The sequence below is a fragment of the Aegilops tauschii genome, chromosome 3 (genome assembly GCF_002575655.3).
Source record: "Aegilops tauschii subsp. strangulata cultivar AL8/78 chromosome 3, Aet v6.0, whole genome shotgun sequence".
NCBI classification, from domain to species: domain Eukaryota; kingdom Viridiplantae; phylum Streptophyta; class Magnoliopsida; order Poales; family Poaceae; genus Aegilops; species Aegilops tauschii.
In genome coordinates this window covers 498,055,176-498,067,262 of record NC_053037.3, presented here as the reverse complement: position 1 = coordinate 498,067,262, position 12,087 = coordinate 498,055,176, and the positions used below count along the sequence as shown (strand labels likewise).

At 49.1% G+C, this 12,087-nt stretch overlaps 1 protein-coding gene across 1 annotated transcript; it reads left to right on the top strand.

Annotated features, from left to right (window-relative positions):
• The first annotated feature begins 5,042 nt into the window (after positions 1 to 5,042).
• LOC109743871 (protein NRT1/ PTR FAMILY 5.10) lies at positions 5,043 to 8,046 on the top strand. The gene is made up of 4 exons (XM_020302958.4): positions 5,043 to 5,223; positions 5,306 to 5,523; positions 6,516 to 7,009; positions 7,084 to 8,046. Exons 1-4 carry the CDS (start codon positions 5,151 to 5,153, stop codon positions 7,871 to 7,873), a joined length of 1,575 nt encoding a protein of 524 aa, XP_020158547.1. The 5' UTR covers positions 5,043 to 5,150; the 3' UTR covers positions 7,874 to 8,046.
• Positions 8,047 to 12,087: the final 4,041 nt, after the last annotated feature.

The window sequence follows — 12,087 nt, the reverse complement described above, 5'->3', positions numbered from 1 at the left end:
GTCAGAACATTGCGGCAGGATATTTTCTCAACAATTTCTGTGGGGTTTAACCCTGATGGCAAGGGTAGTACACACTCTTATCTTATTTAAGCAGTTTTGGAATACTATTTGAAATTAGCTAATAGATATAATTGTGAATGCGTTTCTTGTTTATTGTGGAGCTGTTACTGTTGACTGTTTGCCCATTGTGCCATCTTCTACCATACATAGCTTTATGTTTGTAATATCACAATCGAACTGGTTCACACACAGCCAGTTGTATGTGCTGCTGCAATCATGCATTTTTTTGCCACGTATTCAACTATTCTCGTGTATCTGAGCCAGGCTGGTTATCATGTACTTAAATGACAAATCTCACTCGTGTCTTCCTTTAGATGTTCACTGCCATGGTTGTACGAACAATGGAAGTATTCATCTGAAGCACCCCCCTACTCATTTTGATTGCGGCCACACTGATCTCTCCCTTGGTTATGATACATGTACCGACGAGGTGTGTCGCGACGCCCAAAACAAGGTACGGTAATATATATAATAGCTAGTGTTTTAGTATCTTCAGTGTTACTTACCTGTGGTCCATCTTTTGCAGTTGCATATTTGTTTTGCTGCGCCAACGTCAATTATGTGTTTTTTCCTGGGGTGCAGGAAGACGACGATGAAGAAGAAGAACTGAGAGAAGAGGAGGAAAGGATAAGAGAGTCCTTTGATGTAATGCCATAAATTGTGTGGTAAAGAACCATTTTGTGGGAAATTGATTGATCCGTTGACTAATTATTTCTTGTGTGTTTATCTTCTGAAGTACCTTGACGACATCGAATTTATGGAGAAACTCCGCAAGAAACGTACCGAGCTCTTAGCCTTACATTCCAAAATCCAGGTTCGAGTCTCAATCTCCTTAAATTTGTTAGTAGTTGTATGTTGGTCAAGTTTTTGTGCGGCTCACTCGTGTTTGTATCTCCTAAAATTTGTTAGGTCTTAGCCAAATCTGTTTGGTGTTTGAAACTGGTATGCTATTTGTTTTTCTTTGCTCCGTTTAGTTGTGCCATGTACAAGATTAGTGGTGCCGTTGCATGTTTTTGTTTAGATGACTCCATATACTCGTTGACCGTGCTGAGAAAAGTAGTGTTGCTGCTGTGATTTCGGAACGTGAACCATTGTGTAATCAAGAACCCTAGTTGGTCGGTAACAGAACTGGAATAGAACATCACAGTCCAGTATCACTGCCTCCGTTCCAAATTAGTTGATGCAGATTTGTACTAAATATGCGTCAACTAATTTAGAACGGAGGGAGTATATTGTGACTATTTTTTGCCATCACCCAAACCTTTGAAATGTCAGTATGTCAGTCTTCCCCACTTCTATATCTCTGATGTCTTGTGAAGGCACTGCCCGTGTGCGAAACTGTTGAATATGTGACATCGCTGTAAAGTCATTTAAATATTCAAATTTTGTGTTCTTTACTAGTTCTATCATTGCTGCCATCTTGTAGGAAGATGAAGAAACGGCCTGTAAAGACTGAAGAGTGGAGATGTCCCTGCTTATTATCACATGTTTTCATTTATGTCAGTAATTTGAACTCAATGGAGCTTGCGAGTAATTGTTGTTTGTGAACTTGTTACCAAGTTAAACACTTTAGCTATTATGAAGTTTGTGTGCTGTCATGAGTGAAGAAGGCTGGAAGACGGGTTAACAACCTAACCCCACGTCTCGGACGAGAAAACAACAGCACGAACCCTAGAAACATCCAGTTGCAAATGGGGGCCCTCCCCCTCTCGACTCCGCCCTAGCACCGTCTCCCCAGGAGGCGGCCGGGGTGGCGCGAGCCCCTTTTCTCTTCGTCCACCCTCCCCACCCCCACGCCGCCGCCGGTAGGCGCCCCCGGATTTGGTCGGGGTGGTGTTGGTGGTGGCGGGACCTCCCATACCCGCGCGCGGTTCCCCGTCCCAGGGCAGAGGACGGCGGCGGTGAAGCTCGGACGGTGTCGTTCCGGCGACCTAGAGACGGTGGCCGGCGGCGGGCGCGGTGGTGGCGCTGTGTGACACCCCCGAAGACTCGCGGTATAATATCACAACACAACTTTACGTCTCAAATATAAGGCCGCTGCTAGGCGTAAACCGGTTGATGGCAGGGACTTTTAAACCACCTTGCCAGACGTTGATTTCCTTCAATTAGGGCCGCTTGATCTCTGGACCATAACTTCCATCCCAAATACCCATCTCTCCCCAGCGACTCCAGCCAGCCATCAGATATGCACAGCATCTTCGTTTCCAAGGTTGCGGCAGCCCCGTCACCGGTCCTCTCACAGGAAAACGCGACGAGCTAGCTCGCCATGCGCTGGGTTGTAACAGTGACGTTGCTGCGACCATCCTTGAAGCACCGGCAATGCTCCGGCGGGCCGGCAATGCTCCAACACAACACCGGTGATGCTTCGTTGCAGCACCGGTGATGCTCCGACGGCTCGAACGATGCCGCATTGCAGCAACGCGATGCTCCGTCGGATTCGACGATGCTGCATCACAGCACCAGTGACGCTCCGACGGCCCGAACGATGCTCCATTGCAGCAACGCCGATGCCCCGACGGCCCCGACGATGCTCCGTCGCAGCACCGGTGATGCTCGGACGGTCCGAACGATGCTCCATTGCAGGAACGGCGATGCTCCGACGGCCTCGACGATGCTCCATTGCTGGAACGGCGATGCTCCGACGGCCTCGACGATGCTCCCTCGCAGCACCGGTGATGCCCCGACGACCTGAAGACGCTCCATAACAACACCGGTGATGCTCCGCAAAACTCATTGAAGCATGTCTCTTTGCATGTTCGCGAGCATCAATGCCATCATGGCACGCCTCGTTGTTATGGTCGTCGAAGCATTTGCTTTGTCATGGTCGTTGAAGCATTTGCGCAATCGTCAACATCGTCGTGGTCTTCAAAGCATCGCCTCGTTGCTTGGCAGCGGTCGTCAACGCTGTCATGTCATGCCTCTTAGCCCTAGTCGTTGGCATTGTCGTGGCCGTCGAAGTCATCATGGTCATGGAAGCATTGCAATGGCCATTGAAGTACGCCCGTCGTCGTGCCCGTCGAAGCATTTCCGCAGTCGTCAGCATCATCGTGGTCGTCGAAGCATCGCCACGATCATAGAAGCATGCCTCGTTGCATGGCCACGGTCGTCGACGCGGTAATGGCATGTCCCGTTGCCCTAGTCGTTGAAGCATTGTCGTGGCAGTCAAAGTCATCATGATCATGGAAGCATTGCCATTGAAGCGAGCCCGCCGTCGTGGTCGTCGAAGCATCGCCACGACCATTGAAGCATGCCTAGTTGCATCGCCGTGGTCGTCAACGTCGGCATGACATGCCTCGTCGCCCTAGTCATTGAAGCAGTGTCGTGGCTGTCGAAGTCGTCATAGTCATGGAGGTATTGCCACGACCATTGAAGCACGCCCGTTGACACGGTCGTTGAAGCATTGTCGCGGCCGTCAATGGTCGTCGAAGCTGTAAGCGAGTCTAACTACCTCTACATGCCGTTGTAGTCTCTAACAAAATATCCCTAGTCTTTAGCTAGTTAGCTACTCTATAGGGAGGTTGTTAGCCACAATTGAGTCTGCACGTTCGTGCCTTGTAACAGTATATGTACCGACCGCATGATCAATGAACCTCTCGTGTTGCATCCTATTCCTTCTCTCTTACGGAAGCATTGCCACAACAAATTGAAGCACGCCTCACAACCATGGCTTGACCGTCAACGCCGTCGGGACATGCCTTGTCGCCGTGGTCGTGGAAGCGTCGTCGTGGCCATTGCAGCACGCCTCACAAGCAACCTCTTAACATCCATCCAGTGCATGTTGGCGCACGGCTTAGCAGCTTGCCGGAAAGGGAGGCGCTTAGGTAGAGAGAGAGGGAGCGGAGGGGATCCAGTGCGAGGACACCAGGAGATCGATTGGGCCGAGAAGATAAGCAAGAAAATGGGACACGTGGCGCAGGAGGGAGGCGGCTTACGATGCGGGAGAATCAGTCGGATTAAAAGAAACGTTTTTCCAAATATAAACAAAGAAATAGTATATTACAAGCCTTCTAATCAGGAATCCAGAAATAAATGCGCGCATCAGGACTTGAATCCTGATGGGCTGGGAATATCACAGTCTCTCTAACTATCCAATCATAAATTGGTTCGCATTGGCTATGGTGCTGGGAGAGTAGATGGGCGATGGTGCCGTTGCCCTCTAGGGAGTTGTTCGTGGGCCTGCGCCTTTTCTCAGTCTCATCGAGCGGACCAGTTAAAATCCGGACGATGTTCTTTCGGGCTGATTTCACTAACCGGACCGGTCACATTTTTTTGGGCGGGCCTGCCTTCTCCGGCACGGTCCGGTCCGGTCCACGAGCGGGACCCAATCATGATGCTCCGGCGCATCGGCGTCGGCATGGCCATAGCGTCCGTCGCCATGGCTGTGGCGGCGCTAGTGGAAGCCGTGCGCCTCTGCTCGGCCAGGGATGCCGACCTGATCGACCGCCGGCAGGTAGCTGTGCCGCAGTTGGTGCTGATCGATCGGCTTCGCCAACGAGTTCACCATCGTCGGCTTCTAGGAGTTCTCCTACGACTAAGTGCTCGGAGCGTCGGGCTCGCCTGAGCATCGCGGGCGTGAGGAGCTACACCGGCGGCACGCTCGTCTCGGCGGTTGACTGGGCGACGAGGATCACAGGGTGGAGAGCTGGTTCTCGGACAACCTGAACCGGCTTCTGCGGCTTTGGAGGTGCTCGTTTTCCTGTATTTTTCCAAGCGATACGTCTACACCAACAAATGCGAGCTTGTAATGTAGACTCGACGACCGGAGTGCCTGGTAGAAGAAATGCTAGTTTACAATCTGCATCTCGCCCCTGAAAAGTGAGGAGCCAACCGATCTGCATCTCACACTTGATTTCACGGAACATGCCTTGATCCACACTCACAAAGTCACAATAATAGTGGGGTAGTTATTAATTCCATCGATTTGGACAGGCCCCTTCTCCATCACGCGAGCCACGTGGATGGTAGTATATTAATAAAAAATATACCGCCCAGAGCAGCTGTAACCTGCAGGTACACCAGCAGAAGGCACACACTGAATAATAGATCACGCACCGGCACCACCTCCGGCCAGAGCGCCAAGGCGCGAAGCGATGGAGTCAGGCGAGCCACTCCCGCGTCGCGACGGCCGCCGCGGCGGCTGGCGCGCCGCGCTCTTCATCGTCGGTAATCTCGCCGATCATTCCCCGCCGCGCGCTTAATGAGTGTTTAAAAGTCTGAGCTAACCATCTGTGCGCCGTGCGTGCAGCCGTCGGCTTCTTGGAGCGCATCGGGTTCACCGGCGTGGGGGGCAACCTGATCACGTACCTGACCGGCCCGCTGGGCATGTCCACCGCGGCCGCGGCCGCCGGCGTTAACGCGTGGTCCGGGACCGTGCTGGTGCTGCCGCTCGTCGGCGCGCTCGCCGCCGACTCGCGCCTCGGGCGCTACCGCGCCGTCCTGATCGCCGGCGTGCTCTACCTGCTGGTCAGTGCTAGCACAAACTTCGCCCCCTCCCCTGTTCCGACCATGTTTGGAGCATGATCCATCCATGCCGCGCCTTGATTCCCTTGCCATTATTGCGCCGTAGAATCTACTCCGCTACAAATGGTTCTATACTACGAAACCTTTTGGGGTTGGCATCCAGCCACAGCAAAAGGTCTGCTTCAATTGCCGTCGGCGAATTGATGCAGTGTCTTGTCGCCTATCCTTCGTACACGAACGAAAAATGTGTGGACCGACGATCTCGTTGAGGTAACAGAGCGCGGGGTAGCGGGGAAGTAACCAGAAGATGATGGACAGATGAGACACCCATGTCATGCGATGCGTACTGCTGCTAGTGATTCTGATCACATATATCTCTGTGGATGCTATTCTTTTGATCTTGCGTAGAGATTCGTACAAAGTTTTTTTTTCTTATGCACTATGTCACTTGATTGGGACATGGTTAAGTCTCAGTCAATTGAGACCTAACCACACTTTTCCTAGAGAGAGCTACTCCCTCCGTTCCATAATAAAACACTCTTATATTATGGGAAGGAGGGGGTAGTATTCAAGGGGAAATATCCTATGATACCAGGTACAAAAAACCAAATTTACATGTGTCGAAAATCTTTTAGTTTTTTTAATGTTCACAAAACATATGTCTACTGTCCCTAAAAAGTTCAGAACAAAATTCGAAATACACACTGAGAAATTAAAAAAAAATAGGATGAATAGTGCCAGAAAAATACTAATGCACAAAATGACACTGTTCACATGGGGACCTCTCTTTTATGTTTCTCCATGTATATTTCAATTTTGGATTTGAACTTTTTGGGATTGTAGACACATGGGTTGTGAACATTCAAGATTTTTTTTTCAATTTTTTGGAAACAATTTTTTTGAATAAATAAATACTCCTAATTAAATGGAGACCCATCTGTAACGTTTTCACGTGCATATTTGATATCCCGTTTATTAATGCTGTGAATGAGCAGAGCTTGGGAATGCTGACGGTCTCATCCATGCTGCAAACGCCGCAACCGCATCCTGCCGGCTGCCACAGCACAGCCAGCACCTGCTCGCCGCCGATCTCGGCATCATCGCCTGCCCGGCTCGCCTTCTTCTACACCGCGATCTACCTGCTAGCGCTGGCGCAGGGCTTCCATATGCCATGTTCGGAGGCTCTGGGCGCGGACCAGTTTGATCCCAGCGTGGGCGCGTCCCGGAGCTCCTACTTCAACTGGTTTCACTTCTCCATATCGTGGGGCTACGCCATCGCGGCGATCGTGATCACCTACATCGAGGAGAATGTCGGCTGGACGGAGGGGTTCGCCGTGTGCTGGGCCACCATGGTGGTGTACCTCGTCGTCTTCTTGCTCGGCACGAGGACTTACCGTGTAGAGCAGCCCGTGAACAGCAGTTCCTTGGCGCAGCTCACCAAGAAGCTCACATTTTTCCGAACTGACGATGCCACCACTGACACACAACGGTGAGTGCAAATTGACGTGACAGAGAGATGGTATCATAGTGAGTGGGTAATGGCGGATGTTTTTACTTGTGCAGGCTTTTGGCGACGGGTGAGAACATGGACGACAACAGGTTCCTCGTTAAGCTGCTTCCTATCTGGTTGTCAAGCATAGTCATCGCCGCAGCCACCTCGCAGGTCTCCACCCTGTTCACCAAGCAGGGCAGCACGATGGACCGGCGGCTGGGCGCGGCCACGGGCATCGTCGTGCCGCCCGCGGCGCTGCAGAGCTTCGTGAGCTTCACCTACATCGCGCTGGTCCCCGTCTACGACCGCGCCCTCGTGCCCTTCGCGAGGCGCCTCACCAGGCACCCCGCGGGAGTCACCATGCTCCAGCGCATCGGCGCCGGGATGGTCATGTCCTGCGTCACCATGGTCGTCGCGGCGCTCGTGGAGGCCAAGCGCCTCCGCGTGGCCACGGACGCTGGCCTGCTCGACCGGCCCGACGTGGCGGTGCCGATGAGCCTGTGGTGGCTGGTGCCGCAGTACGTCCTGGTCGGCTTCGCGGAGGTGTTCTGCTTCATCGGGCTGGAGGAGTTCTTCTACGACCAGGTGCCCGACGGGCTCCGCAGCGTGGGGCTGGCCCTGTGCCTCAGCATCTTCGGCGTGGGGAGCTACGCCAGCGGCATGCTCGTGTGGGCGGTCGACTGGGCCACGACGAGGGGCGGGGGAGACAGCTGGTTCGCCGACAACCTCAACCGCGCGCACCTTGATTACTTCTACTGGATCTTGGCTGGGCTCAGCGCCTTGGAGGTGGTCGTGTTCTTGTATTTTGCAAACCGGTATGTGTACCGGAAGAAATCTGAGCAGCCAGTCGTCCTCCATTAGGGCATCAACAACTGGAAGCACAACGGTGTCCAGTGGTATAGAAAGCTGCACTCTGCAGTGCGCTACAAACACCTTCCTACAGTGCATTGTCGATATATATAGATGCATACTGCCGGTTATGAAGAAACTCATAATGTATGATGATCAACAGTTAATCTTATCTTTGTGCTGTACGTTCGAACCAACGACACAAAAGGGAGGAACCGAAGAACATAAGCATCAACGCTCCCAAATCAGAGTAAATAGCATAAAACTACTACTTTACGGGATAAGGTTCCAAAAAACTACCGGTTTTAAATTTTTCTCAGATAACTACTAAATGGGTGGTCGGCTGTTTAAAAAAACCCAAATTCTGCGTTGTTAACGTTTTAAACCGATTTATGACAGATCGGACCCACTCCTAAACAATCCGTTAGTTGACCGTTTTGTTTTACCGTTAACTTATTGTGGGACCCACGTGTAAGATGTCTCTTCTTCCTCCTACCATTTCTTCTCTCCTTGTCTCTTTCTTTCCCGTCTCCTCCTCCCGGCAAAGGCCCGACCACGGCCACCCCCACCACGCCCCGCGCCCAGGAGCAAGGGCCGGCCGCCGCCGGGCCAGTGGCTGCCTCTACGCCGGCTCCCCTGGCGGGCTCAGGCCGTCGCGAGCCGCGCGCCATGGCTAGGGGCTCGGGCCGTCGCCAGCCGCGCCATGGCCCGTGGCTCAGGCCACCACCAGTCGCGCGCCATGGCCAGGAGCGCGCCGACGAGCAAGGGCCGCCGCCATCCGCGCCATGGCCAGGAGCTCCTCCACCTAGCCCATCGCCCGACTAGAGAAGCCCGCCGTCGCGACGAGGAACGCGGCGGCCGAGCCGCCGCCTTTCGCTTGGCCGGCGAGCTGCCCGCGCAATTGTTGATTGCTTTTTCCAGAAAACATCAGGGACCCGATTGCTTTTTTAAAAAAGATATAGGGACCTGATTGCTTTTTTTTAAAAGATATAGGGACCTGATTGCTTTTTTAGAACTTACATAGATACTGACATGTGGGTCCTACATGTAAGGTAACAGTTAAACAAACGGTCAAACAAACGGTTCTCTTATGTGCGGGTCCCACCTGTCATAATCACGATCAACTGATAAGCATTCAGCGTTTTGGGTTTTTTGAAACAGCCGACCCCTCGTTTGGTAGTTATCTGAGAAAAATTAAAAACCGGTAGTTTTTTGGAACCCTAGCCTGTAAAGTAGTAGTTTTATGCTATTTACTCCCCGAATCAAGAAGACCACAATAAATGCTAGACAACCTTTTAAATATAGGCCGATACGACCGATATATAGGCCGATTTATTGGTTTTGGGGATCTGACAATGTATGAAATATCATTTTGTAAATATCATTTTACACATATCATCCGATATGTATTGAAATATCGACCGATATGGCATATATTTGGCCGATATGGCCATTGATATAGACCAATATGTAGATGCCAATAATTCTTTATCAAAAAGTAACAAAAAAACAACTATGTATTTACTACTTCATCATACTATCAAAGTCATGCATAATATTTTTGTAGAATAGCATATATAACGTATTGTTTTTTTATTTTAGAGTACGGATTTTGTGAATCTTTCTTAAGGACTTTCTCGATTACGAAGTTAATAAAATTAGAGTCTAAATTTGTTATGCTAGAGCATTAACATCAAACATTTTGTTTTACTAAATGACATGTTTTGAACAAAAATAATGAAAACAATTCAGATATATTCTCTCCAATATATCGACATATCATCCGATATGTCGAAGCCAAACCGGCAAGAACCCAATGTCTGATATTTTGAACCTTCATGCTAGGCCCCGCCAATAAATATGAGAGGAAGGAAGGACTGAGAGAACCAATGGTTGGAGTAAGAACATTGAGGCGTTTACGAGATCCACGCATAACCCGTTTTGGCTTTTAACTGCCCCAGTGCCCTTAAAAAATCCCGTTGTCTGGGCTTTTTGTTTAACAACCATATAATTTTGTAAGGGTATCTAAGACAACTTATCAATACATATATCTCAGCCCAATCATGATGTCTGCCTTTTCCAAGCCCATCCTGCCAGCTCATGCTTATCCATCCTTTACCTCATATTGTACTTCTACATATGGAAGGAGATTTGTGGCGCACAAGTGTGGAGGCACCAACCCCATTTTTCTTTTGGCTTTCGATTTTCAATCTTTTGTATCTTTTGAATTGAACGTCCAAATTTAGCACCGTTTTCATATTTGTGTTTCTTGTGACGAAGGCTTTGAAATTATACCTATTTGAATACGTTTTAACGAGTTTTTAAAACTTCTTCAAGTTTTAGCTGCTGAAACTTGATACGACAAACAACAAAAATCACAAGTTTCATAAATTAAAAATTCAAATTTGGTGTGCCCTCATGCGGAATTCAATGACTTTGCGGATTGCGAAGCAATGCTGCGGCCGAGCACGGCTGATAATATGCGTGCCTCGACACCTGCATGCTCCTGTGATTTTTTCCTTCTACATGTTTGTCATGACAAGTAACTTTCATAAGGCTAATTTTCGTATTGTCTTCGAATCTAGCAACTACGCGCAACTTTCATATTTGTATATTACCATGGGACATCAAATTTAATTGGAGTAAGTGTCCCTTAAACGTCTTCTTTCGTCTTCTTTACAGTTGCTTTTTATTAAATGAAAAACATCTCTACTGCGCTTATGCTTTGAAACCTGAAAACAATGGTTATTATGACACGAGGTGAAATAGTTGATTTTTCTTTCTTCCCCCCTAGACCTACTGAAGTTGTACGTATGTCCACTTATGAAAACAGCGTGTCCGACAACAACTATCAATGAATAATCATCTCTGAGTTTAGTCCTAGTGAGACTAATATGGTGGTGCGCACATGAGGTAGTCATGCCGAGGGTTTTTAGTCCTCGCAGGGGTGGTGCTCGGACGGATGAGGCGCTTCTTCGTCGAGTTGGATTTCGGGCTCTGACACTTCTCGAGTTCGTCTGTCTAGACGAAGTCAATAGAGCTCCGACATATATTTATGTCATCTCCTTGGTCAGTGAGGTTAGGATTTTTCGTCATGCGTACATGATGCGCGAGATCTAGTGCCAAGAGTTCTGGATGGATTTAGGGGTTCAACGCTACGTGGCACTAGTCATCATGGCACGTGCACAAAGACTTTCCGGTTTTCATCGGAGCGACAACAACGATACGTCGACGGCGATAGTGATCGTTCAATGGTTCTAGCACCTCGATTTGGTGTTTACTCACTTTGTCTCTGAAAGCAAGGCTTATATTTTTATCTGAAGTCAAATGATGATGATTTTGGCAAGATTTGTACGAAAAATCATCAACAACTACAAGCTTAAACATATGCTCCCTCCGATTTGAATTAATTGATGCGGCCTGTATACATGTATTTTACATTGTATAGAGGCAATTCGGAGGGAGTATAAGATATGATGTATCTAATGATACTAATTTGGTGTCATAGTCTTGATAATTTCTTCTACAAACTTTGTACCCTTGTTCTCAAAAGTAAAAAAGTGTGTGCTTTCTTTTCAGACTTGAAGAGTGAATTATGTTGAGCATTGTACTTTTGGTGAACTTTATAGTAGGGATCTTTTTAGCCTTTTTTCTGAGTTTTGTTAGGGTTTGTGCCATGCTCAAGAAGACGAGGGGCGATAGTTTCTTGATGATGAATAAGGTCCTCCCCACCTAGCCCCCATCTCGGTGATGTTTCATGCGTCGTCAGAAGGCGTGTGGAGGTTTGTCTCCGACGGGTCTTGTGGGATTCGGTCGGCGTTCGTCTACGCCTGTGTGTCTGCTGGTTGGATCCTTCCGATCTACGCTTCTCTTCACCAGGGATGGTTGCTATTCTGTTGCGCTGGTTCTAACACGATGACTTTCCGACTGTCTACTACAACAGTGTTTGCCCGGCTCCGACGAGGGAGGGCGATGACGGCGGCGCACCTTCGGCTCTCTCCAGTGATTGTAGTCGTCGCTAGGTGGTCTACAAAACTGGATATAAATTTTACTTCTACCGTTCTTTATACTACCTTGACAGTTGGTGAAGATTGGAAGTTTTAAAAAAAAATACAGATCCTTTTTGAAAAAAGTGGCACTTAGCTCACCACGTGACACATGTGGTAAGCAATTCAAATTATTCAAAAAAAAAGTGCCACTTAGTTCTTTTCTGCTGTATGGAAATT

What these genes read in the sequence shown, in the direction of transcription:
- LOC109743871 (XM_020302958.4), top strand. Translation starts at nt 5,151, where the DNA reads ATGGAGTCAGGCGAGCCACTCCCGCGTCGCGACGGCCGCCGCGGCGGC. An exon ending in CGCCGCGCTCTTCATCGTCG is followed by an intron (nt 5,224 to 5,305) that starts GTAATCTCGCCG and finishes CCGTGCGTGCAG; the next exon opens with CCGTCGGCTTCTTGGAGCGC. An exon ending in GCCACCACTGACACACAACG is followed by an intron (nt 7,010 to 7,083) that starts GTGAGTGCAAAT and finishes TTACTTGTGCAG; the next exon opens with GCTTTTGGCGACGGGTGAGA.